Here is a 21,414-nt window from a genome sequence, read left to right on the forward strand (position 1 = left end):
AGTCACGAACATGATATTTTTCTATTTGTTAAACATGTCTATATATGTTATCTATAAATTAGTATTTAGTATTTATATTATATGAATCATTAATTTCGATATCAGTTTCAGCTTAAAAGTTTTTAAGATTTATTTATATTTTTGTTCTTAATTGTTGTCGAATTTCATCTAACTCTGTTATGGGTTTAGAATGCTTTATATTGAATTCTTTTGAATATATTTTTGGAACAATTTTTTTCCCTGTTATCTCATAATCATTAAGAAAATTATCCATTATTGACTCAAAGTCCATTCTTTCTAGATCTCCTTTTGATTCTTTATCATTTGTATCATCGTTATCAACTTCAACATCATCATCATATTCTTTTTTTATCTAAAAAATTAGCACAGCTTTGCAAAAACTTTATTTTTGCAATATACTTTCTCAAATCTGTCGTCCAGAAGTACTAGGGCCTCGCTTCTAGGAAGTATAGAACTAGTTATAGAATAATATGTAGCCTTAGACAGTGGTTTTCGAAATTTTTTCTTATTTTTTAAACATTCTCGAAAAATAGAATCATTATCATATATATTTGAATCCTGAGAGGAAATTTCTTTAGAGATGTTTGTATCATCAGAATCCCAATCTGTATCCGAATTTTCAATAACACTTGAATTATCTACTTTCCCTGATTTTATCAATTCATCTAAATCACCCTCCTCATCTGATGATAAATAGCGTTCATCTTCTAATGCCTCCAAAACTTCTCTAAGTCTTATATCCATATCTGGTTGAAAACCAGATATATCATCAGGAATAGATTGTTGATCCTGATAACTTCTTTTTTGCTCAATATCCGAAGGAAACACTTCTTTTGGAAATTCATCGATAATACTAGGTTTTTTATCTGTAGATTTCTCAAATAAAATTCCACCAGGTGATTTTCCTATTTCACGAAGATGTTGCATATAGTCATATTCGGTATCGTTATATGAAATACCATACAAAATAGATTCCCCTATATTTTCCCTTAAGTTTTCCACTGTTTTCTTATCTTTTAAAGGTTTATCGTTGTATTTTTTTGGTGAATTATCTTCTTGACTTTTTTCATTGATATTTAGCCCATTTGATGCCTAAAAAACATCAAAAAAAGCACAGAAAACCAAAGAAATAACAAATAACCTTCTTTTTAGTATTATAAATTACTGGAACAAGGACTCTTGAAGGCGCTTGATTGTCATGAATTAGAGGATCTTTTTGAGATCTAATTTAACCGTCAGTTAACCGTTTTTTTTCGTTTTTTTTTTAAAACCTATGAACAAGATGAAAAGTAACTGAGTTTTTCTTGTCAATAAACCGTTTTTTCGGCTAAAAATCCCTAATTAACCCATATTTTAAGGCAAACATAAAACTTACCATTTTATGACGTTTGGTATAGCAACGGTTGTCATCGTAAAAATTACGTTAACCTTGTATTTTTTTAAGAAAATGGTGAGTTTTTGTGCGGATTTTCCCTCCATGAACTGACACTTTTGCAGCATTTATCTAAGGAAAAGACACGTAATTGTCTTGGAAATGCCTTGAAAAATAATATTCTAAATTATCACCAAAAAAACGCACATGTTTATCGAAATATTTGAAAAAAATAGAATTAACTCTTGATAGGGGGATATACCCTGCAGAAATAAGCTAAAAACCAAGAAATTAGAGTTTATTATTCATGAGACATCTTTAGAAACCTTTTTGTCCGAGATTAATCTGTCAGAAACTGAGTTTATAAGAGGCAAATAAATATTTATATGTAAAAAGGTTAATCTAAGGAGAATAGAGGAGAAAAACATTAAAATAATTGGATGGAACCGGAGAAAAAATAATATTCTATCAAAAGATGAAGAAAAAGAGTTGTTAGAAACTCATCAGAAGTTAAAATCAGACTTAATCATTCCGAGACGGTAATTTTATAGATTTTAATGGATATCCTTAATATTTAAGGCCATACTGGGACTCTGAAACAACAGTAGAAGATCTTGAAAGAAATGAAAAAGAAGCGTTTTTAAATTGGCGTAGAAAATTGGCATTGTAAAACTCTATATGAATCGATATAAATTAATTTTATTAGTCTTGAAGAGAAATATAATTTACAATTGACGCCTTTTGAAAGAAATCTGGAGGTTTGGAGGCAGTTATGGAGAGTCATTGAGAAATGCGATTTAATTGTTCAAATTGTTGATGCAAGAAATCCTTTATTATATAAATCTAGAGATCTTGAATTATATGTTGAAGAAATGAATAAAAAGAATTTTTTATTGATAAATAAGGCGGATTTTTTAACAGAAAAACAAAGGTATTTAATAAAATTTCTATAAAATATATCTAGCTGAATCATTATAGAAAATGTTGGGCAGATTATTTTAAAATGAAAGGGATATCTTATACCTTCTTTTCAGCAATAGCAAAAAAAGATAATAAGGATGAATATATTGATAAAAAACATAAAAATTTGCTAAAAAAGGTAATGAATGAAATAGAAGAGATATTCGACGAAAAAAATTTAGAAAGTGAGGAGGATTCTCTTGATAATAAATTAAAAATAGAAGAAAATAATCATCTTGAAGATGAAAGAATAAGAATAGTTTCAGTTGATGAATTGAAGGATATTTTTTTCAAGGAATTACAGGTCTTAAATGATAATAATAATAATACAGAGCATTTTGGGAAATTTTATGTAGGATTAGTGGGATATCCAAATGTAGGAAAATCTTCAACAATTAATTCTATGATTAGCGAAAAAAAAGTATCTGTTTCATCTACTCCAGGAAAAACAAAACATTTTCAGACAATTCATATTACTGATAAAATAGTACTTTGTGATTGCCCTGGACTAGTGTTTCCAAATTTTACTACAACAAAGGCAGAACTTGTTTGTAATGGAGTACTTTCAATTGATCAGCTTAAGGATTATATAAGTCCAATTGCTTTAATCATAAGTCGTATTTCAAAAGAGGTTTTAGAAATGATTTATGGAATTTCTTTGCAAATAAGAACTGTTGATGAAGATGGAATAGGAATTCTTTCAGCTGAAGAATTCATAGAAAAATATGCTTCTAGTCGTGGAATTGATAAATGTATAGCTTCTAGACATATTATTAAGGATTATATAAACGGGAAATTATTGTTTTGTACTCCTCCTCCGGAAATTGATCCATACATGTTTAATCTTGAACATTATGATACATTTAAATTATCTGGAGACAAGTGCTTACAAACGAAAGATTCTACTAAAAATAGGGTGATCAATAGACCATTACAGAATAATAAAAAACAAACATATTCCGAAGATAAACAGTCTCTATCTGCTAGATTATCAAAGTTTGATCAAGATTTTTTCTCTCAAAATACATTATCTTTAAATTCAAATCAAAAAATTGCAAAAGGTTTTTACTATAAAAAACATATGGGACCCTTTACAACACATTCTTTTGAGGTAATTTTTAAAAGTTTTCAAAGGATTCATATTTAAATTATATAAGAATCATCAAAATAATATTTTAAATAAATCTAAGAAACATTTTAACGTATATAAACGAAAAAAATTTCGCATTCAAGGAATAGACTAAATAACAGTATCATTGACTGTTTTTATTCAATTTAAAAGATAAACACACTACTATTATTATTTTTGGACGGTCAATCATCCTTCATCTTACAATTCAGAATTTTTATTTATTATTTATAATAGTCAGATAAAACACATCTTTATCAAAAATTCATGAAATATAGAATGCAACTTAACAACTAAGACTAAATTATTAACATTTATCTTCATCTATACATCTATTTCTTTTAAATTTTAAGGATATCATGTGACCGTTACCCATGGCAACCGCTCCAGTGTTTTGTTTTTTATAATAAATTTGAAAAATCATACGAATATTAATTCAAATATTGGGTTATTATAAGGATTTACTTGTTTTTTATAAGGATATAGTTGGAAGGAACATAATTGTTTTCTCCAAGAGTTTTAATAATTATTAGATATGGTGTCATTAAGTAATTTAAATAAGGCATTTAGTGTAGAAATTGAAGATACAACTATTCAGCCTATGCATCAAGGAAACTTAGATCTTCAACGTCGGCTTTTACAGAAAAAAGTTATTTATGGGTTAAATTATTTAATTTGATGAAAAAGAGATTTTAATATTTTTAGAGGAAATATAGCATCTCCAACGGATGATCTTATGTCTCCTACTACGGCCAAGTTGCAAGCTCATAAACAAAAATACTATGGAAAGTATTGATTTGAGTATTTAAGTTTTATATATCTTTTAAAACTTTTATAGGGCAAAACCTCAGTCATTACAGAATATGTTTACTCAAATGCAATCTGGTTTAGAAGAGCATCCTATTTAAATGTTGTTTTGAATTCTATATTTTTTGATTTATTTAAAATGTTTTGTTACTGCTTTACGGCCTATAAGACTATAGTAATTAATAATATTATAGATGTGTTTTTAAATTAAAATATATTAGGGAAAACAGATATTCAAAATTCCATTTCATAAATTGATAAAATGTATTTTTATTCATTAACTGTATTTTCTAACTTATAGCATGCCTTGTTTTTATTCTTTTCAATTTTTTTAAATTATTAGAGAAAATATTCCTTAAATGTATATTATAAATTAGAAATAGTATTATTTAAAAAGAATAATGTGAATTAATAAAGTTTATATTTCTTATTAGTGTTTAAGAAATATTTATCATGAATTCTTCTAGGATTTTTTAGTTTAGTTGAATTAAACGTCAAATACTATAATTTCAATAAATATAAAAATACAAATCTATTTCTTCTAATTACATTAATAAAATCATTTATTTATATGAAAATACCGCTTGTATAAATATTGTATACTTAAGAATATACCAGTAAATAAAATTCATAATAATCATAGGATAGGACCAATACAATTGCATATTCAAATAATCAAAAGACAATAAAAATAATGACATATGCAATATTAAAAAAGATATTTTAATTTATTAGCAATAAATTCTTAACCAAAAACGTTTTTAAAAATGTTAAAAATCTAAAAAAATTAAAATTAGAACTATTAATAAATTATAATTTACCTTAATAATTAATAATGAGAAAAAAACTCTAAATTATACTCCCTTTTCTAATTTCAAAATGCATTTTTTTACAAAAAATAGGATTTGTTATTAAGAAAATCTGAAAATAAAAATAAAAACCGTAAACAAAATTAGAAATTGAAAAACAATAATCCATCTTTGAATTAAAATCTAAAAAATTTAGTTTTTTTCATAATTAATATATAATAAATAAAAACCTCATTAGACAAATATTCTAATTTAGAAGCAACCATATCTACATCTTTTTTTGACTTATCCCTTTCATATTCAATCTTTGAAAGAATATTTTGCCATAATTCTTCATATTGATGCTTCTTTTCATAGATTAAATTAAATTATATATAATTACAATTTCTTACCAGTGAATTTAATCGAGAAAACAAAGTAGAATTTAGCGTTTGTGTAATAAAATCTATTTTATTATCCTGCTTCTTTTCCATTTTAATAAATATATTTCTTAGAATTTTTGATTGTTGTTCAATATATTGCAAATAAAGAGATGCGTTCATTTCCAAAAAAGATAGTCTTTTACTAATGGTTTTATATATATTTTTTTGCATTCCTAAGTTTTCTACATTGGAAGATGGAGATTGTGTCGTATTTTGTGTTGTCTGGTTATTTATTGCATTTTTTTCAGTGAAATTTGAATAAAATGTGCTAGAAGAGAAATTATCCAAACATGAACAAACAGGATTTTTTATAAAAAAAGCTGGTATCCAATAATGATTTCCATTTAGAAAAGGTGATTTTGATCTAGAAGAAAAATATGAAGAATCGGAATCTGTATAATGATTTATATCTTGGAGAAGAATGTTATCATATAAATCTGCAACTATTGATGCATTTACAAAATGTTCAGTAGGAAGAAATGAAGTTTTGTGAGTTTTTTCAGTATCAAAATCAATTTTTTGATTTTGGGTAGAATGTTCATCGAAATTTGAGAGATCATTAGACGATTGTTTTAAATCCTGAGTCTTAAAAATAGCTTTATCATTAAATTTAACATTTTCTTTGAGCTCACTTTCCTCATATTTAAGCTCATCAATCATTGTTGTACCATGAACCCTTAAAAGAGTAACTGGACAATAAAATTCATCACCATAATGTGTTAAAAAATCTATACGCAAATACTTTGACCATATTAAAGGATTAGATATCGTAAATGTCTGAACATCTTTTATATTCATAGCTGTGAATATACCCAATTCTTTCCACTGAGTTTCTCTAATGGGATATCGATCAGAAATAGAAACACGAAAATCTTTAAAAGTCGAAGAAAAAAACTCCAAATTCCCTAATACAATAGTATCGATAAGGATATCATTACAAAGCTCAACAATCACAAATTTATTAACAGCAGAACATTTATTTAACATATAAAAATCATTGTCTGACGAGAGTATTGACGATATACCCTTTGCTTCTACATTTGCTCTTAAAACATTCGCTGCACAATCAATAGATGCATAATTAAATCTTTCTTTAAGAGATTCACTCAAATAATCATAAAATTTAACCTTTTCTAGAATATCTTCCTTTTCAGAAACATGATCTTTATTTTCTTCTGTATCATTATTATCTTTTTCAATTTGATCTTTTTTTTCTTCAAAATCATACAATAATGTTTCATTATTAACCATATCATTTTTATGAACCATATCATCCTTATGTTCTTTTTCTAATAGATTTTCATTATTTCCTTGTATAATTTCTGATGATGTTTGTTTCTTCCATTCCTCAAAAAACAATTCTGAACCATATTCAAAATTCTCCAATTCTACCTCCAATTCCTCTTTTTTTAAAGCAGAAAAAGACTCCTCAAAAACATCTTCATATTCAAAAGGAAAACACTGATTATTTAGTGAAAAAAAATTCTTTTTAAACTCATAACAACGTGAATCTTTGATCAATGATAAATCTTGTGTATAAACCCCTGAAAACCCCCAAAAAAAAACGGAAAAAAAGGATATCCCAAATATTCTAGTAAAATAATAATGAAAATATACTTTCATAGTCGTTTCATGGACTATTTATATCTTTTAATCACTTTGTTCATTCTCTATATTTTTTTGACGTTAAATGATGATCGAGACGATGCTGCATCCTCTTTTATATTTAGTAAATAAGGTATTTTATAATAAAAAAAAAATAAACAGGAAAAAATCTTTTATGTGTTTTTAAGTTGAAATATGAAAGAATATTCCTTTTTTTATGTATTTTTTTTTGAAAAAAAAAAAAAATACAAAATTTAGCTAAAAACACGCATTTTAACGTTTCGCGTCAACGAGAAACAATTTGGAGGCGTAGTTTTGATGAAAAAGAAGCTATAAAATACCATATTTATGCACGATTTCACGTTTTAAAACCTTAAAAATTGTTTTATTTTTCTGATATTCTATAAGAATGAAAAAAAAAGCAGAAAAAATGACCCAACAAACACTTTTGGGGTTTATTAAAAAACCAGAGAAAAAGGAAAGTACTTTAGTAGGATTCCCTTATAGTCCATCAAAATCCTGTGATTTTTCATCATCATCAGGGAATTCACAGGATATTTCCTCTAAATTGGAGACAGAATCGTTAAATTTAGGAGATACATCATTTAATGGCATACTTACACCGGTTACATTGAATATTCATAAATTAAATTCAGAAAAGACTAGAGAAAAGGAAAATTTTTCATCGTTTAATCTGTCTCCTCTCAATTATGTAAGTATTTCATATTTTTAGGTGGTTTAGTAATTTTCTTTAAGCCTAGAAGAAAATTAAATTATAAGGAAGATAATGAAGATGAGGACGATATGGAATATATACGTAATAATTGATGCGCTTATCTATATGTTTATGGGGTTATTAATGTTTATATAGTTTTTAGACGGAAAAAGTCGAAAATTATTCATGATAGTGATGATGAATTTAAAATGACGATTTCTGAAGATGATAGTAAAAACAATGAGAGTGGTAAATAATTTCTTAATTACATGTTTATTTATTTATTTATTTATTTTAAGATTCATGTCCTAGTGTTTCAAGTAATCAGGAAGAGAATCATTTAAAAAGAAGAAAATTAAGGAAATTGATAAATAAAGATAAAAAAAGAGATCTAGTAGAAAAATTTGAAAAAATGGAGAAAAATATGGAAATTGAAAATAAATATTCATCAATTGATTCATCTGATAAAAAATCATCTTCAACCTCTTTATTTAGCACTCAAGAAAAATCTTCAGAAGTTTTTAATCATGAGGCTGAAGAAAATTATAAATTTTTACTTCCTGAATATAGAAGAGATGCTGATGGGAATTTGCCATCTTCCCCTAATTATGATGAAAGAACATTATATATACCCCCTGCTGCATACAAATCATTTAAGCCATTTGAAAAACAATATTGGGATATTAAATCTAAATTTATGGATACATTAGTTTTTTTTCAAAAAGGAAGATTTTATGAGTTATATCAAATAGATGCAGATATTGGTCATCAATTGTTTAATCTTAAAATGACAGATAGAGTTGGGACTATGAGGTTTTTTTTTTTTTAATATATTAATTTAATATTTATTAAACTTAGAATGGTTGGTGTTCCAGATGCTAATTATGAACATTGGGCTTCTAAATTTATAGAAAAAGGTTTTAAAATTGCTCGTGTAGATCAATTAGAAACTTCTCTTGGAAAAGAAATGAGAGATAAATCTTCTAAAGTCAAAGATGAAAAGGTAGTTAGGAGAGAATTGGTTCATGTATTGACTTCTGGAACACTTATAAATGAGGGTATAATGAAATCAGATCTTTCGACTTATTGTATGGCAATTAAAGTCTGTTTTATATTTTCCCCTTACTTAGGCTAATAGTTATATCTAGGAAGAATATGAAATAAATAGTTCTGTAGTATCTTTTGGGATATGTTTTGTTGATGCTGCAACAGCAAATTTCAAAATTACATATTTTAAAGATGATCTTTCAAGAACAAAACTCTATACACTTATTACTCAAATAAAACCGAAAGAACTTATTTTAGAAAAGGTAACCTAGCATAAATTTCAATTTTTTGTTTGATCATATAAGGCAAATGTTACTCCTAAAACTATCAAACTTTTAAAAAATTCAGGGATTGATGAAACAACATGGAATTTCATAAAACCAGGCATAGAATTTTGGGATGAACATACAACAGAATCTCAATTTCTAATAAATAATTATTTCAAAGATAATGATTTCAATAATTGGCCTCCAGCGCTTCAAAAAGCGCGAAATTATCCTATAGCGTTGTCTTCTGTAGGTGGATTGGTCTGGTATTTGAAGACAGTAAGCAATTCAATTTTTACGTTATCATCTTTATTAATTTTATAAGCTAAAAATGGACAAAAATTTATGTACTCTTGGAAATTTTGAATGGTATGATCCTATTCAAGAAGCCACATCACTTATTCTTGATGGACAAACTCTTAAAAACCTTGAGGTTGTCTTAATAATATTATGTATATATATATATTAACGAGTTTATAGATTTTTAGCAATTCATATGATGGAGGATTAGATGGTACCCTTATTAAGCTTCTTAATAGATGCACAACGCCATTTGGTAAAAATTATAAAATATATTTTTATTATTAATGTCTTGTAAGGAAAACGATTATTTCGGCTTTGGCTTTGCCATCCATTACGTTCTGTTGATAAAATAAATGAAAGATTAGATGCTGTAGAATTGCTGAGTGATCTTTCTATTAGAAAATTTATCGTTAATTCTTTTAAAACTCTTCCTGATCTTGAACGAATGATCTCACGAATTCATTCTAAACATTGTAGGAGTAAAGATTTCATATCTGTTTTAGAGGGATTCAATACCATATATGAGATATTAGACTATCTTTCTAAAAATTTGAAACAAGATAATGGTCTTCTTTGGAAAATTATAAATGACGTTCCAGATCTTGTAGATATTCTTAATGATTGGAAAAAAATGTTTGATTGGAAAAAATGTAAAGATGAAGGTATATGTCAATATTTTAAAATTTACTTTTTAGATTTTAATGTTATTAGATATACTTATTCCTAATCCTGGAACTGAAAAAGATTTTGATAATTCTCAAAATAAAATTGAAGCAATTGAAGATGAACTTCATCAAATGGAAAGAGACTATAGAAAACAATTTAAGTAAGTACCCTTATTAGTTTTTATAATATTAATTTTAGATTACCTCAAATTACCTTTAGAGACATTGGAAAAGAAATATATCAGATAGAGGTTCCTAAATCTATTGAAGTACCGTGTTCATGGATCAAACTCTCGTGTACAAAGGTTATATTCATAGCAATTATAATATTAAAATACTAATTATTTAGTCTGTTAATAGATATTGGTCTCCTGAATTAAAAATAAAAGTGCGACAGCTTCAAGAGGCCAGAGAAGCTCATAAAATTGTAATAAAGAATGTTCGAGATTCGTTTTTTGCTAAATTCGATGAAAACTATTTCCAATGGCTAAAAGTTGTTAAAAGTATTGCACATCTAGATTGCTTAACAAGTTTATCTATATCATCTATGGAATTCGGAGAGCCATCATGTCGCCCACAAGTTATTGATAGTGAATATAGTATTTTAGAGTTTGATGAACTACAGCATCCGTGTGTTGTTCCAAGGTTGTTTTTATTTTTTTTTTATCCTTATTAATTTATTATAGTCTTTCATCGTCTTTTATACCAAATAATATTAAATTAGGGGGATCTAAGGATGATCCGACAATTGTTTTATTAACAGGCCCAAATATGGCTGTATATTTTTATTTGTTTATTTTTTAGCATAAATTAACTCATATTAGGGAAAATCTACTTTATTAAGACAAACTTGTGTTGCAGTAATATTAGCTCAACTTGGATGTCGAGTTCCTGCAAGGTAATATAAATTTTTAATACGAAATATTATTTAATTTTATTAAGGCGTGCTCTACTTACTCCCATGGATTCTATTAAAAGTAGACTCGGTGCAAATGATAACATATTTGGGTCACAATCTACTTTTATGGTAGAACTTTTAGAAACCAAAAAAATTATTGAAGAATCAACCTCAAAATCTTTAGTTATTCTGGATGAACTTGGAAGGGTATTTAACATCATATTTCTAATATAGTAATTGATTTTTTATAACAGGGAACATCAACTTATGATGGTTTAGCAATTGCATATTCTACACTTCATAAATTATCTACATATGTAGGATGTCTTGGGTTCTTTTCAACTCATTATCATTCGTTAGTAAAAGATTTTGAAAATCATCCAAAAATAGCAGCGCATTATATGGCAGCACATGTTGATGAAAATGAAAGGAAAATAACATTTTTATATGAACTCAGACCTGGTGTAAGTTCTAAATCATATGGAATGGTAAATATTTCTCATGTATTAATATAATTTTCATTATTTATCTATAGAATGTTGCTGCTATGGCAGGTATACCAGATGAAATTATTAAAAATGCGGAAATTGCAGCCAAAAAATTTGAGATATCTTCACAATCTGCTCGATTAAATAAAACTAATTATGAATCATCTATTTCATTGGCATCTCAAAGTGACTTTTCTTGGTTAATGAAATTGTTGACTTCTAAAGATCCTATACCCTCAATACTAGATCTTAAAAGACAACTTTACGTAATTGCAAATACCTTTTAATTTATTTTGTATTTCAAGCTCTTTAGTTTACGATTTAGATGAATTTTGAAAGTCTTGTAAATAAGATTATCTTATTTTCAATAATAATTATCATTCAAAATTATTTTTGCATATAAAATTAATTTTATCTATTTAGACCTTAAATAATATTATTATATCAAACTAAAAAATATAATTTTAATGAAATTGAAACATTTGAATATGTTTTATTTTTATTTTATAAGATTTAAAATAGCCATTATTAATTTATTTTGCGTCACAAAATAATTACTTTAAAGAATTTTTAAGATACAGAGAAAGTGAATTTCTTAAGATTTAGAAAATTAAACTATTTTAGCGCTAGAAAAAATTAAGAATGAATCACGTAAATGGGTAACTATTTTTCAAAAAAAATCTAGCTTATTAAAGTTAGATTCGTCATGAATTTGAAAGAAATAATCATATTTATGAAATTGTTAATAGAAGAATATTTAAATATATAGCCTAATATTAACAGAAATAAATAAAATATTTTTATTTTACTGAAAAACAACAACTACTACATGTTAATAAATTAATAATATTATCAAAAGTTCCTGAAATAAAAAAAAAATAAATATAAATATAACTGACATATATCAATACTTATGTAAAATAGACAAATAAATTAATGATATTATAAAGACAGTTCCATACTATATGAATTATAAATTAGAATCTAAATTTTAAAGGATCATCATCATCACTATCATCTTGAGTGATATCGAAATAATTTTGAATATTTGTTGAAAATGTTTTAGTTTTATTTTTAAATACGAATGTTTTATTAGAATCAGAACTTGTGTTTTTAATATTTTTTTCTGTAAAAATTAATTTATTTTTATTTAAAAATCTTCTTACTAAATATTTGTCCATTACTCTTTTGTTTATTTGATTCTAATTGTATACGTTATTAAATAAGCAAAAATTAAGAATATTATATACCTTGAATAAGCTTCAGATTAGGCTTATATTCTACAAGACGAATATGCTGTGTAAATGTTTGAGGTTGTGTTTTTTTAACCTAAAAAAATAAGCTTTATTCATAAAAATTTTTAGAATAAACTCTTATGAATTTTTTGAAATTTTTTCTTCCATTCCATTTAGGATCCCAACGAGAAGACAAATTTACAAAAGATTTTTGTGGTTTTAATTCTACTTTAAAATATTCAATAGCCTTTAATTTTTCATACTTTTCAGTTGACTTGGAAAATTGTGATTCTGATGATTCGTTTTTTATAGTCTGAAATGAATTTATTTTATTTTCTTGTAAAGTTGAAGATAAAGGAATTTCAAAATTTTTGGTTGTAGAAATAAGAGATAAATCTGATTTTAAACAATTATACGAATTAGTTTCATATCTACTTTTATTTGAATTTCCTGAATTCAGAAGAATTTTTCTTGGAGAATTAGATGTATTAAGAAAATCATCATAAATATCTTTATAAAGTTTAGAGTAATATATATATATATATATAATACTCTTACCATGCATAATATTCAATTTGTTTGAGGATAAATTTTGAGAACAATGAGAATTTACAGGACTATAAAAATCAGGATCCATTTTTATATTAGAATCAGTAGAAATAGTGTTCTAAAACATATTTTATCAGTCTTTATAATTTTTAACATGAAAAAAGTACTTCGTTATCAGAAATAGGATATATAATTCTCGCTTTAGTTGAAAATTTATTGCAATTTGAAAAACTTTGTGATAAAGTATCATTTTTATCAAAAACTTCGTTTATATGTTCTGATGACTTAATATCCTCTTTATTACCCTTAAATAGTCAATTCCGTTTAAACAACAAAATAAATAAAAACATTATCATTTGAAACCACATTTATATCCCGTTTTTTAAATACTAATAATTTATATTTATTTCAAATATTAAATAATTTTTAATTACCTTGAGACATTAATTCATTATTTAATTCGGATTTGGAGGCAGGAAATATTTCTAAATTGATTAAATATTTTAGAAATGATCTTTAAGATTAATATAACATACGAGAATTATAATTTGTATTATCTAAATTCGGTTATAATGTTTTAAAATATTTTCTTATTACTTATGATAGAATTATTTTTATAATTTGGATCATTGTTTATATAGAAATCCTTCTCAAATAAAGACAAATCCATTTTTACTATAGGCTCAAAAAATTTATCTTGACTTATCATGTTTATCCTAAGTCTAAATCATAAATTAATATAAAATATATAGATATTAAAAAGAACCTTTTGCATGCCATTTCAACAAAGTAAAAATTATCAAGAGGAGATACTGCAATTACATTAGAATAATTATGCATAAATATAATAATTTGTTCAATGTTAGAAGTTTCATTACAAAACGCTGTTTTCCCACTAGCAGCATTTATTGGAAGAGACAAGTTACAATACTAATCATATATATTATACTCTAATAAAAACATAAATATTACCTGATTTTTATCAAAAAAAATAAATGTTAACCCACGAAATAAATGTCTTCGTTGCTTATTAGGCAAAAAATCCTTTGGAGAAACATTAATATTTAAATAATGATTGTCTTGAGGAATATGATCTTCAGGATTAGGGAACCCTCCATCAAAATTCAATTCTAAAAGATCTATTGTTCGTACAAGTTCCTGTACATAAGAATATGATACTACAAATACGCCGCAAATAAAAGCTTGAAGATTTTTCGTTGTATTCCTTTGTTTAGAAACAACATGCGTCGTTTTGTCACAATATTCTTTTGTGATTTTAATTCCTAAAAATAAATATTATATAAAAATTATTTATTTCTATAAAACCATATGCTTCCACTAGTAATTGTATGTCTTTTAGCTTTATTCCGGACAATGTAAAAACAATTGGATTCCAAGAAAGTCTTATATCATTGTTAACCATAATTCATGGATATTTTCCCATTTATACCTAAATTTTCCTTGACATTTTCCAAAAGTAATTTCATAAAAATTTTCATCGCATTTTCTCGAGAATTCCCCCAATTTTTCACCATTAACTATTGTTCCAAATTTAGAATTAAGATCAATCAAATAAATGGCTGTTTTTTCCTCCAAAAGTAGCTAATTAATTCACTTTATAAGTTTTTTTTCTAAATCACTGATTTCACCCACTGATGCTCCTTTTTCTACGGAAACAACGACAAATTTAGCATGTCTCTTGCTTACCGTATTAGAATCAATCGTGATATCCGTGATATCTTCAATTATAAGCTCTTTTAACGCTTATTTTATGCTTTTTTTTTACACTTTGCACGACCAACCAAATACTCTTTTCCTGGCCTTAAATATCTTCTAAACCCTATAAAAAACATTAAAATATGCTATAAAAACCAAAATTAGGATATATATATGTACCATTTAGCTCGAATGAGCTGCTTTCTAAAACCCACATGTTTAAAAATATTTGTCGTTAGCTTGTCGACAAAGATAATCCAAAAAAAAAGCAAATAAATCCAAAAAATATAAATAGGCAGAGACCTTCCCAGAATTTGTAAATGTCTCTTGTTAACTATACATCTTCAGGGGAGAGTGAAAATGAAGAAAAAAGAGAGAAAAAAGCGTCAAATTTCGCTAGAAAAGTGGTAGCAGCGCCAGATGTATCTATACAGGTCTTTAAGGGTTTTTTCCGGGAAAAAAAGACTGAAAAATGAGTTTTAGGATACAAAGAGGCTTAGATTGATGCAAAATGACTTTAAAAATGGAAAAATTATGTTAAATATCCCGTATGAAGATCTTTCTAAGCCAGTTCAAGGACCAATTAATCCGTTTAATGGGAGAATGTTGGAAAAAAAGACAGTAATTACGGGTATATATTGTATTTTTAAAAGGGAAGGAAGGATTGATGACTATATAGGTCATGCTGAGGAACAGGGTTTTTCAGAAGCAACATTTCGTGATCAATATCGTACATTTAATGCATTTGGATATGCTAGAGATCCGTCGCTTCAATCAGTGGGACTTCATGGACCAAATGCATTTGTTGGGGATGTGGAGCTTGCTATGAAGCAGAATGGAGAAAGTGTTTTGGAAAGAAAATTTAATAAACAACGAACTAAAGAGATAAAAAGCTTAAGAGAAAAAACGGGAGATTTAGAAACAGTTTATGGAGAAAATACATATAAGGGACCATGGGCTAAATATGTATTTAAAGAAACGGAGCAAACGTTTTCTCCTCCAGAAACAGATGAAGATGAGGAAGACGAAATACCTGTTTCGAATCCGATCATTGAATCTCAAAATATCGATGTTAATACAACTGGTGTAGAAAAAACCGTATTTCATGGAGAGAGCATGTACGATTATCAAGGTAATCTTTTTTTTTTAATTCAATTGATTTATTTTTACATTTTATTAATTAGGTCGAACATATATGCATGTACCTCTGGATTTGGATATTAATCTATTAAGGGAGCCAGGACAACAAGAATGTTTTGTTCCTAAAAAACGTATTCATACATGGGAAGGTCATACTAAAACTATTTCAGCTGCAAGATTTTTTCCACGTTCTGGACATCTTATTCTTTCCGGATCTATGGATTCTAAAATTAAGGTTTTCCCATTTATCTTAAACTATAACATTGTATTCATATTCATTATTAGCTTTGGGATGTTTACCATGAAAGATCTCTTCTTCGTACATATTTTGGACATAGTACGGGCGTGAGAGATATAACATTTACAAATGATGGACGAAAATTTTTAAGTGCTAGTTATGATAGAATGATTAAACTTTGGGATACTGAAACAGGTAAATTATTTTTTTTCTTATGTGAAAATGCTTTAATCATAAATATTATAAAAGGACAGTGTATATCTCGATTTACTACAGGAAAAATTCCATATGTTGTTAAATTTAATCCAGATGACGATAAACAACATGAGTTTTTAACAGGGATGTCTGATAAAAAAATTGTTCAAGTATATTCTTACCTTTTATTTTTTATTATTTATAAATTTTATAGTTTGATATAAATTCTGGGGATATCATACAAGAATATGATCATCATTTAGGAGCAGTAAATACAATTACATTTATTGATGAAAATAGACGGTTTATAACAACTTCTGATGATAAATCACTACGTGCTTGGGAATATGGAATACCCGTTCCAATTAAATATATTGCAGAGCCTTATATGCATTCTTTACCATCTGTTGCATTACACCCTTCCGGAAAATATGTAGCATGTCAATCTCTTGACAATCAAATAATTGTATTTTCAGTTATAGATAAATTTAGACAAAGACGTCAAAAAAATTTTAAAGGACATAGTTGTGCTGGATATGCCCTTGAGGTTAATTTTTCTCCTGACGGTTAGTTTATTTTTTTCTACATTTATTGCTTTAATTTAATGAATATCAGGACGTTTATTGTGTAGTGGAGATTCTGGTGGTTATGCGTGTTTTTGGGGTGATTTATTATTTTTTTTCTTTATACCAATTGAATGTTAATTTATATCACAGATTGGAAAACATGTAGAATGTATAAGAAATTTTCCGCACATAATGGTCCTTTATCAACGATAGCTTTTCATCCTCAAGAAACAAGTAAAGTTGTAACAGGAGGTAATATAAAAATCACTATTATATTATTTTAATTTTTACATATAATTAGGTTGGGATGGAATGATACATTATTGGGATTAAAAAATGGATCATATATATTTAACATTTAATTGTTCAAATATAATAATAAAAAAATCGTTTAATTTTTTTTAAAAAAAACTATGAATTATTAAAAACTAAAATATGAATAAAAAACGGAATTTCAATGATTTATTGATATGTAATCGTCTGAAAAAGAAATATAAGGACAACCGCCCTTCACTTGAGGAAATATATAGTAATCTTTATATTAACACACTGTTTTTTGTGTCTATTCCTAATCGATATTAATAGCTTCTACGTTAGCCAAATTATATTCAGCTCAAAACACGCCTAATAATCATTTAATTAAAGATAAAAAATCCGATATTCAATCATTACAATGTGATGATTGTGATCAAGTTATTATTTTCGCATCTGATACCCTACCTAATTTTGATGATTATTCTTGTATTTCCTGTCACCATATTGTCTGTGACATATGTAGAGTAATACAGTATATATAATATAAAGCGACTATAAAGACTTATTTGATTATAGATATCAAAAAGATAACCTTACTTATTGTCTTAATTGTATAAAATATATAAATAAATCCTAATCTATATAAATAGTTGGGTATTGTAAAGTTTATTTAAATTTGTAAAAGATATAGAATGTAAATATATATACAAATATGAATCATTATATGTGCATTTCTCATGAATATTTGATTTACTTATTTTCCATAAAACATAGTGCGTTTTAGAATACTTCTGCGTATTCCAAGGCGTTTAACAATAGGTTTTTCTGCTATTTTATTTATTTTTAATGACTGTGCTAGTTGTGTTTGGGATTCCAAGGATATATCATTATTATTGGATGCCTTTTTTTGTATATTTAAGTTCTGAATATTTATATATTTATTAACACTTTTTGGTTGAGATTTAAAAGAAACATTTAAATGTTTGGTTTCATTTTTTAATGTAGATTCTACGGATTGATGTGTTTTATGCTTCTTAAAATTATAATTTTTTTCTTCTGATAATTGTTTTTGATTATAATCATTTAGTTGATTATTAAGAACTGTTTTAAGATTTATAAATCCTGTATATTTAGGATTCAATTGTCCTTCAGATATACTCATATTATCATTAGAATATTCTAAATGTTCAATTTCTGCTGTATTTTTATTTTTTTCCTTATAAAAATTGCAAAATGTATTATCAATAAAAAGATTATTATTATAGATATTAATTCTAAAATTCATTAGAAAATATAGAAAAATATTTAATTTAATACGTTGAAAAATTAAGAATTGGTGTTGATCGTTTTAAAAGTTCAGATAATGTCTTAATGAATGGTATATCTAATTTTGGATTTTGCTTTTCAAATGAAGAGACAAAAGATATTTTTTTTAAAAAAGATGAAAGCTCCAATTTGTCTTGAAAACTATTTTTACCAGGGTAAGATAGATAAAGCATAGCTTTTTTGTTAGCTTACTATAGAGAAAGAAACTAGTTACCTTGAGCGCGAGTAATAGCAACATATAATAATCGACGTTCTTCAGATATATCTTCAGCTCTTGAATGTGGTATTGATCCATTATATAGACCAGGTAAGAATACAATTGGCCATTCTAAACCTTAAAATTATAAAGTTGGTAGTTTATCCAAGTATAATAAGATAAAATACCTTTTGCAGCATGGATAGTAGAAATAGTAACCTATTTATATATTAGCTAATATTGATTTAACTATTATATCAACCTTTAAACATGTATCATCTTCGTTTTCTATTGTATCAGAAAATAAAGATATATTGTCGAGGAATTTTATCAAAAGTTTTTGATATATATTATCAGTTTCGTTTATGTGAGAATACATATTATCATCTTCTGAATTAATATTATTAAAATTATTGATAAATTGCAAAACATTATTCCATCTTTCATGAAAATTATCCGGGTATTTTTTTAATAAATATTTTTCATAATCCAATAGTTCACAAACATAAAGAAGAATGCTAGAAATAGGTGAATTTATTTGAATATTTATATAATTCTTAATTTTGTTTATAGTATTAATAAATGATATAATTGAATTTTCGACATTTTTATCTATTATCTTTCCAGTATTGTGTTTTCCTTTAGCTATCTCTTCCAATATTACTAGTATAGGTTTCTTGTTCATTTTTGACTTGTTAACAATAAAATCCCATCTATTTTTGCCAATGCCACGATTAGGAATATTAATTATTCTTGATAGTGCCAATTCATCATTAAAACATATTAATCGTAAATATGCAATAATATCTCTTATTTCTTGACGATCATAAAATTTATAAGCACCGACCTATCCATATAATTACATTTAAAGATATCTTTAGATTTATTCACCATTTTATAATTAATAGCGAATTTTTGAAATGCATTTTCAATTGGTTGTGTTAGAACTGAAGAACGTACTAAAATAGAAAAGTCCTTATATGTCAAAAATCCAGAAGTATTTTCTACATATTTTTTAATTTCCTTTGCTATCCATTGAGCTTCTTTTACATGATCATCTAAGACTTTTAAAACAGGAGTAAAACCGTCCTTTAAGCTTGAATAAAGCGTTTTTTCAGGACGATTTATATCTATAAAAATTATATAAAATATACCCATAAATCTTTATATACTTACCTTGTTCAATTAATGCTAAAGCTGTCTGCAAAATAGCTCCTGATGAGCGAAAATTGTGCTCTAAAAAGACAGTTCCTGAATCTGGAAAATCTTCTTTCATACGTTCAAAATTTGTAATATCTGCTGATCTAAAACTATATATACTTTGATCCGGGTCTCCTATTGACTATTAGAGAAAGAAAAAAAAATTAAACAAATACCAACTATTGTCAAAGAAGATTTTTCATGTATCAAAGATTTTACCATATCATACTGAATAAGATTTGTATCTTGATATTCGTCAACAAAAATATATTTAATATCTTTAGCACAGAAAGGATTTTCTTTGAACAATTGTAAACAATGCAATAAAAGATCATCAAAATCCTAAATAATTTTCTTTAAAAAAAATATTATCAAATCAAATTGAATACTACAAGTAAATTGCTTTCAAGGAGAGATCGTTGATAATAACTAATCATAAGAAATAATACAAGTCAATATAGATCACCAAACCTATATATATTTAAAATTTCTTGATGATATAAGAGTTTAGATGAATTTGGAAATTTCCTCGCATCTGAATAAGCAGAAACAGTGATTTCTTTTGACTTTAAGGATGAAATTAGATTCATAATTGATTTAGGCGAAAGTTTAATTGTAGTATTATTTGTTAGAATTTCCAAGTCTACAATATTTCTTTCTTTTAGATATTTTTTAATTAAAAAAATACTTTAAATTATTAATGTAATAAATAATAATAGATTTCAAACCTATCAGATCTGTCTGCAATGCCAAAAATGCCTAACCCAATTAAATACCCATATTTTACAAGATATTGTCTCGCAAAAGAATGAAATGTTCCTAAATAAAGAATTAAAAGATAAATAAAAACATGATATTTACCGGAAACTATCTTATTCCCAATATCTTCTCCAATTATAGAACTAATTCTATTTTTAATTTCTTTTGCTGCTTTATTCGTAAAAGTTACTACTACAATTTCCTGTGGAAGCACATTTTGTTTTAAAAGTATATGAATAATCCTGCTAATCAAAACAAGCGTTTTTCCTTGATATTTTTAATTTTTTTTTTTTAAAAAAAGCTATTTCTTACCAGAACCTGGTCCTGCCAAAATTTGCAAAAATCGCTGAGAACTTGTTACAGCAAGACGTTGTTGAGTAGTCAAAGAATCCATTAGAGACATAAAAGATGTCATCTTATCTCTATTTACAAAATCTCCTTTATAAGACCCGTCCATTATTTGCCATTTAAGCGATATTAAGTTGAAATATAAAATATTGAAAATAGTTTTATAAAAAAACTATTAAAAATA

The 21,414-nt window shown here is 26.0% G+C and overlaps 9 protein-coding genes across 9 annotated transcripts; 5 read left to right on the top strand and 4 right to left on the bottom strand.

Annotated features, from left to right (window-relative positions):
• Positions 1 to 87: 87 nt before the first annotated feature.
• Positions 88 to 1,442, bottom strand: T552_00239 (hypothetical protein). Its single transcript, XM_018368857.1, has 5 exons — positions 1,397 to 1,442; positions 1,293 to 1,348; positions 1,163 to 1,244; positions 421 to 1,113; positions 88 to 373 (listed from the first exon to the last, which is right to left on the bottom strand). The coding sequence occupies exons 1-5, from the start codon at positions 1,397 to 1,399 to the stop codon at positions 134 to 136; spliced, it is 1,074 nt and encodes a 357-aa protein (XP_018227717.1). The 5' UTR covers positions 1,400 to 1,442; the 3' UTR covers positions 88 to 133.
• Positions 1,443 to 3,597, top strand: T552_00240 (hypothetical protein; the record flags this gene model as incomplete). The annotated part of the gene is made up of 8 exons (XM_018368858.1): positions 1,443 to 1,471; positions 1,519 to 1,602; positions 1,646 to 1,752; positions 1,801 to 1,932; positions 1,973 to 2,059; positions 2,100 to 2,324; positions 2,372 to 3,464; positions 3,511 to 3,597. The coding sequence occupies exons 1-8, from the start codon at positions 1,469 to 1,471 to the stop codon at positions 3,595 to 3,597; spliced, it is 1,818 nt and encodes a 605-aa protein (XP_018227718.1). The 5' UTR covers positions 1,443 to 1,468.
• A 328-nt stretch (positions 3,598 to 3,925) lies between these two features.
• On the top strand, positions 3,926 to 4,434 carry T552_00241 (hypothetical protein). Its single transcript, XM_018368859.1, has 4 exons — positions 3,926 to 3,967; positions 4,016 to 4,142; positions 4,188 to 4,271; positions 4,321 to 4,434. Exons 2-4 carry the CDS (start codon positions 4,018 to 4,020, stop codon positions 4,388 to 4,390), a joined length of 279 nt encoding a protein of 92 aa, XP_018227719.1. The 5' UTR covers positions 3,926 to 3,967; positions 4,016 to 4,017; the 3' UTR covers positions 4,391 to 4,434.
• A 615-nt stretch (positions 4,435 to 5,049) lies between these two features.
• T552_00242 (hypothetical protein) lies at positions 5,050 to 7,189 on the bottom strand. The gene is made up of 4 exons (XM_018368860.1): positions 5,491 to 7,189; positions 5,329 to 5,445; positions 5,111 to 5,281; positions 5,050 to 5,067 (listed from the first exon to the last, which is right to left on the bottom strand). Exons 1-3 carry the CDS (start codon positions 7,141 to 7,143, stop codon positions 5,201 to 5,203), a joined length of 1,851 nt encoding a protein of 616 aa, XP_018227720.1. The 5' UTR covers positions 7,144 to 7,189; the 3' UTR covers positions 5,050 to 5,067; positions 5,111 to 5,200.
• A 322-nt stretch (positions 7,190 to 7,511) lies between these two features.
• On the top strand, positions 7,512 to 11,837 carry T552_00243 (hypothetical protein). The gene is made up of 18 exons (XM_018368861.1): positions 7,512 to 7,837; positions 7,882 to 7,942; positions 7,997 to 8,089; positions 8,140 to 8,653; positions 8,699 to 8,942; positions 8,989 to 9,150; positions 9,193 to 9,432; positions 9,479 to 9,586; positions 9,634 to 9,709; positions 9,753 to 10,118; positions 10,168 to 10,282; positions 10,321 to 10,426; positions 10,471 to 10,766; positions 10,808 to 10,898; positions 10,946 to 11,019; positions 11,064 to 11,226; positions 11,274 to 11,507; positions 11,555 to 11,837. The coding sequence occupies exons 1-18, from the start codon at positions 7,535 to 7,537 to the stop codon at positions 11,792 to 11,794; spliced, it is 3,486 nt and encodes a 1,161-aa protein (XP_018227721.1). The 5' UTR covers positions 7,512 to 7,534; the 3' UTR covers positions 11,795 to 11,837.
• Positions 11,838 to 12,442: 605 nt separating this feature from the next.
• T552_00244 (hypothetical protein) lies at positions 12,443 to 15,253 on the bottom strand. The gene is made up of 17 exons (XM_018368862.1): positions 15,188 to 15,253; positions 15,078 to 15,131; positions 14,945 to 15,030; positions 14,742 to 14,893; positions 14,618 to 14,694; positions 14,264 to 14,574; positions 14,058 to 14,221; positions 13,889 to 14,013; positions 13,828 to 13,848; positions 13,726 to 13,776; positions 13,640 to 13,680; positions 13,459 to 13,596; positions 13,301 to 13,409; positions 12,879 to 13,252; positions 12,758 to 12,836; positions 12,674 to 12,709; positions 12,443 to 12,633 (listed from the first exon to the last, which is right to left on the bottom strand). The coding sequence occupies exons 1-17, from the start codon at positions 15,222 to 15,224 to the stop codon at positions 12,485 to 12,487; spliced, it is 2,004 nt and encodes a 667-aa protein (XP_018227722.1). The 5' UTR covers positions 15,225 to 15,253; the 3' UTR covers positions 12,443 to 12,484.
• A 28-nt stretch (positions 15,254 to 15,281) lies between these two features.
• Positions 15,282 to 17,525, top strand: T552_00245 (hypothetical protein). Its single transcript, XM_018368863.1, has 10 exons — positions 15,282 to 15,441; positions 15,491 to 15,638; positions 15,687 to 16,139; positions 16,192 to 16,382; positions 16,433 to 16,580; positions 16,635 to 16,750; positions 16,795 to 17,146; positions 17,196 to 17,243; positions 17,297 to 17,398; positions 17,448 to 17,525. The coding sequence occupies exons 1-10, from the start codon at positions 15,328 to 15,330 to the stop codon at positions 17,477 to 17,479; spliced, it is 1,704 nt and encodes a 567-aa protein (XP_018227723.1). The 5' UTR covers positions 15,282 to 15,327; the 3' UTR covers positions 17,480 to 17,525.
• A 56-nt stretch (positions 17,526 to 17,581) lies between these two features.
• On the top strand, positions 17,582 to 17,992 carry T552_00246 (hypothetical protein; the record flags this gene model as incomplete). The annotated part of the gene is made up of 3 exons (XM_018368864.1): positions 17,582 to 17,675; positions 17,732 to 17,925; positions 17,978 to 17,992. The coding sequence occupies 3 exons, from the start codon at positions 17,582 to 17,584 to the stop codon at positions 17,990 to 17,992; spliced, it is 303 nt and encodes a 100-aa protein (XP_018227724.1).
• A 122-nt stretch (positions 17,993 to 18,114) lies between these two features.
• On the bottom strand, positions 18,115 to 21,385 carry T552_00247 (hypothetical protein). Its single transcript, XM_018368865.1, has 13 exons — positions 21,195 to 21,385; positions 20,985 to 21,149; positions 20,852 to 20,942; positions 20,595 to 20,810; positions 20,516 to 20,552; positions 20,300 to 20,465; positions 20,100 to 20,258; positions 19,815 to 20,053; positions 19,186 to 19,770; positions 19,112 to 19,142; positions 18,942 to 19,061; positions 18,719 to 18,902; positions 18,115 to 18,675 (listed from the first exon to the last, which is right to left on the bottom strand). Exons 1-13 carry the CDS (start codon positions 21,337 to 21,339, stop codon positions 18,156 to 18,158), a joined length of 2,658 nt encoding a protein of 885 aa, XP_018227725.1. The 5' UTR covers positions 21,340 to 21,385; the 3' UTR covers positions 18,115 to 18,155.
• Positions 21,386 to 21,414: the final 29 nt, after the last annotated feature.

This window comes from Pneumocystis carinii, assembly GCF_001477545.1.
Source record: "Pneumocystis carinii B80 chromosome Unknown supercont1.1, whole genome shotgun sequence".
In the NCBI taxonomy this organism is placed as follows: Eukaryota; Fungi; Ascomycota; class Pneumocystomycetes; order Pneumocystales; family Pneumocystaceae; genus Pneumocystis; species Pneumocystis carinii.

What these genes read in the sequence shown, in the direction of transcription:
- T552_00239 (XM_018368857.1), bottom strand. An exon ending in TTTATAATACTAAAAAGAAG is followed by an intron (nt 1,114 to 1,162) that starts GTTATTTGTTAT and finishes GATGTTTTTTAG; the next exon opens with GCATCAAATGGGCTAAATAT. An exon ending in TGGACGACAGATTTGAGAAA is followed by an intron (nt 374 to 420) that starts GTATATTGCAAA and finishes CTAATTTTTTAG; the next exon opens with ATAAAAAAAGAATATGATGA.
- T552_00241 (XM_018368859.1), top strand. Translation starts at nt 4,018, where the DNA reads ATGGTGTCATTAAGTAATTTAAATAAGGCATTTAGTGTAGAAATTGAA. An exon ending in CAGAAAAAAGTTATTTATGG is followed by an intron (nt 4,143 to 4,187) that starts GTTAAATTATTT and finishes TAATATTTTTAG; the next exon opens with AGGAAATATAGCATCTCCAA. An exon ending in AAACAAAAATACTATGGAAA is followed by an intron (nt 4,272 to 4,320) that starts GTATTGATTTGA and finishes AAACTTTTATAG; the next exon opens with GGCAAAACCTCAGTCATTAC.
- T552_00242 (XM_018368860.1), bottom strand. Translation starts at nt 7,143, where the DNA reads ATGAAAGTATATTTTCATTATTATTTTACTAGAATATTTGGGATATCC. An exon ending in TTTCTCGATTAAATTCACTG is followed by an intron (nt 5,446 to 5,490) that starts GTAAGAAATTGT and finishes ATCTATGAAAAG; the next exon opens with AAGCATCAATATGAAGAATT. An exon ending in TAGAATATTTGTCTAATGAG is followed by an intron (nt 5,282 to 5,328) that starts GTTTTTATTTAT and finishes TAAATTTTTTAG; the next exon opens with ATTTTAATTCAAAGATGGAT.
- T552_00243 (XM_018368861.1), top strand. Translation starts at nt 7,535, where the DNA reads ATGAAAAAAAAAGCAGAAAAAATGACCCAACAAACACTTTTGGGGTTT. An exon ending in AAACTCTTAAAAACCTTGAG is followed by an intron (nt 9,587 to 9,633) that starts GTTGTCTTAATA and finishes ACGAGTTTATAG; the next exon opens with ATTTTTAGCAATTCATATGA. An exon ending in TTCTGGATGAACTTGGAAGG is followed by an intron (nt 11,227 to 11,273) that starts GTATTTAACATC and finishes TTTTTATAACAG; the next exon opens with GGAACATCAACTTATGATGG.
- T552_00244 (XM_018368862.1), bottom strand. Translation starts at nt 15,224, where the DNA reads ATGTGGGTTTTAGAAAGCAGCTCATTCGAGCTAAATG. An exon ending in CCGTAGAAAAAGGAGCATCA is followed by an intron (nt 14,894 to 14,944) that starts GTGGGTGAAATC and finishes TGAATTAATTAG; the next exon opens with CTACTTTTGGAGGAAAAAAC. An exon ending in ATTACTAGTGGAAGCATATG is followed by an intron (nt 14,575 to 14,617) that starts GTTTTATAGAAA and finishes ATTTATTTTTAG; the next exon opens with GAATTAAAATCACAAAAGAA.
- T552_00245 (XM_018368863.1), top strand. Translation starts at nt 15,328, where the DNA reads ATGTCTCTTGTTAACTATACATCTTCAGGGGAGAGTGAAAATGAAGAA. An exon ending in CGCCAGATGTATCTATACAG is followed by an intron (nt 15,442 to 15,490) that starts GTCTTTAAGGGT and finishes AATGAGTTTTAG; the next exon opens with GATACAAAGAGGCTTAGATT. An exon ending in TGGTTATGCGTGTTTTTGGG is followed by an intron (nt 17,244 to 17,296) that starts GTGATTTATTAT and finishes TTTATATCACAG; the next exon opens with ATTGGAAAACATGTAGAATG.
- T552_00247 (XM_018368865.1), bottom strand. Translation starts at nt 21,339, where the DNA reads ATGGACGGGTCTTATAAAGGAGATTTTGTAAATAGAGATAAGATGACA. An exon ending in ATCTTCTTTGACAATAGTTG is followed by an intron (nt 20,259 to 20,299) that starts GTATTTGTTTAA and finishes AATAGTCAATAG; the next exon opens with GAGACCCGGATCAAAGTATA. An exon ending in CCAATTCTTAATTTTTCAAC is followed by an intron (nt 18,676 to 18,718) that starts GTATTAAATTAA and finishes AATGAATTTTAG; the next exon opens with AATTAATATCTATAATAATA.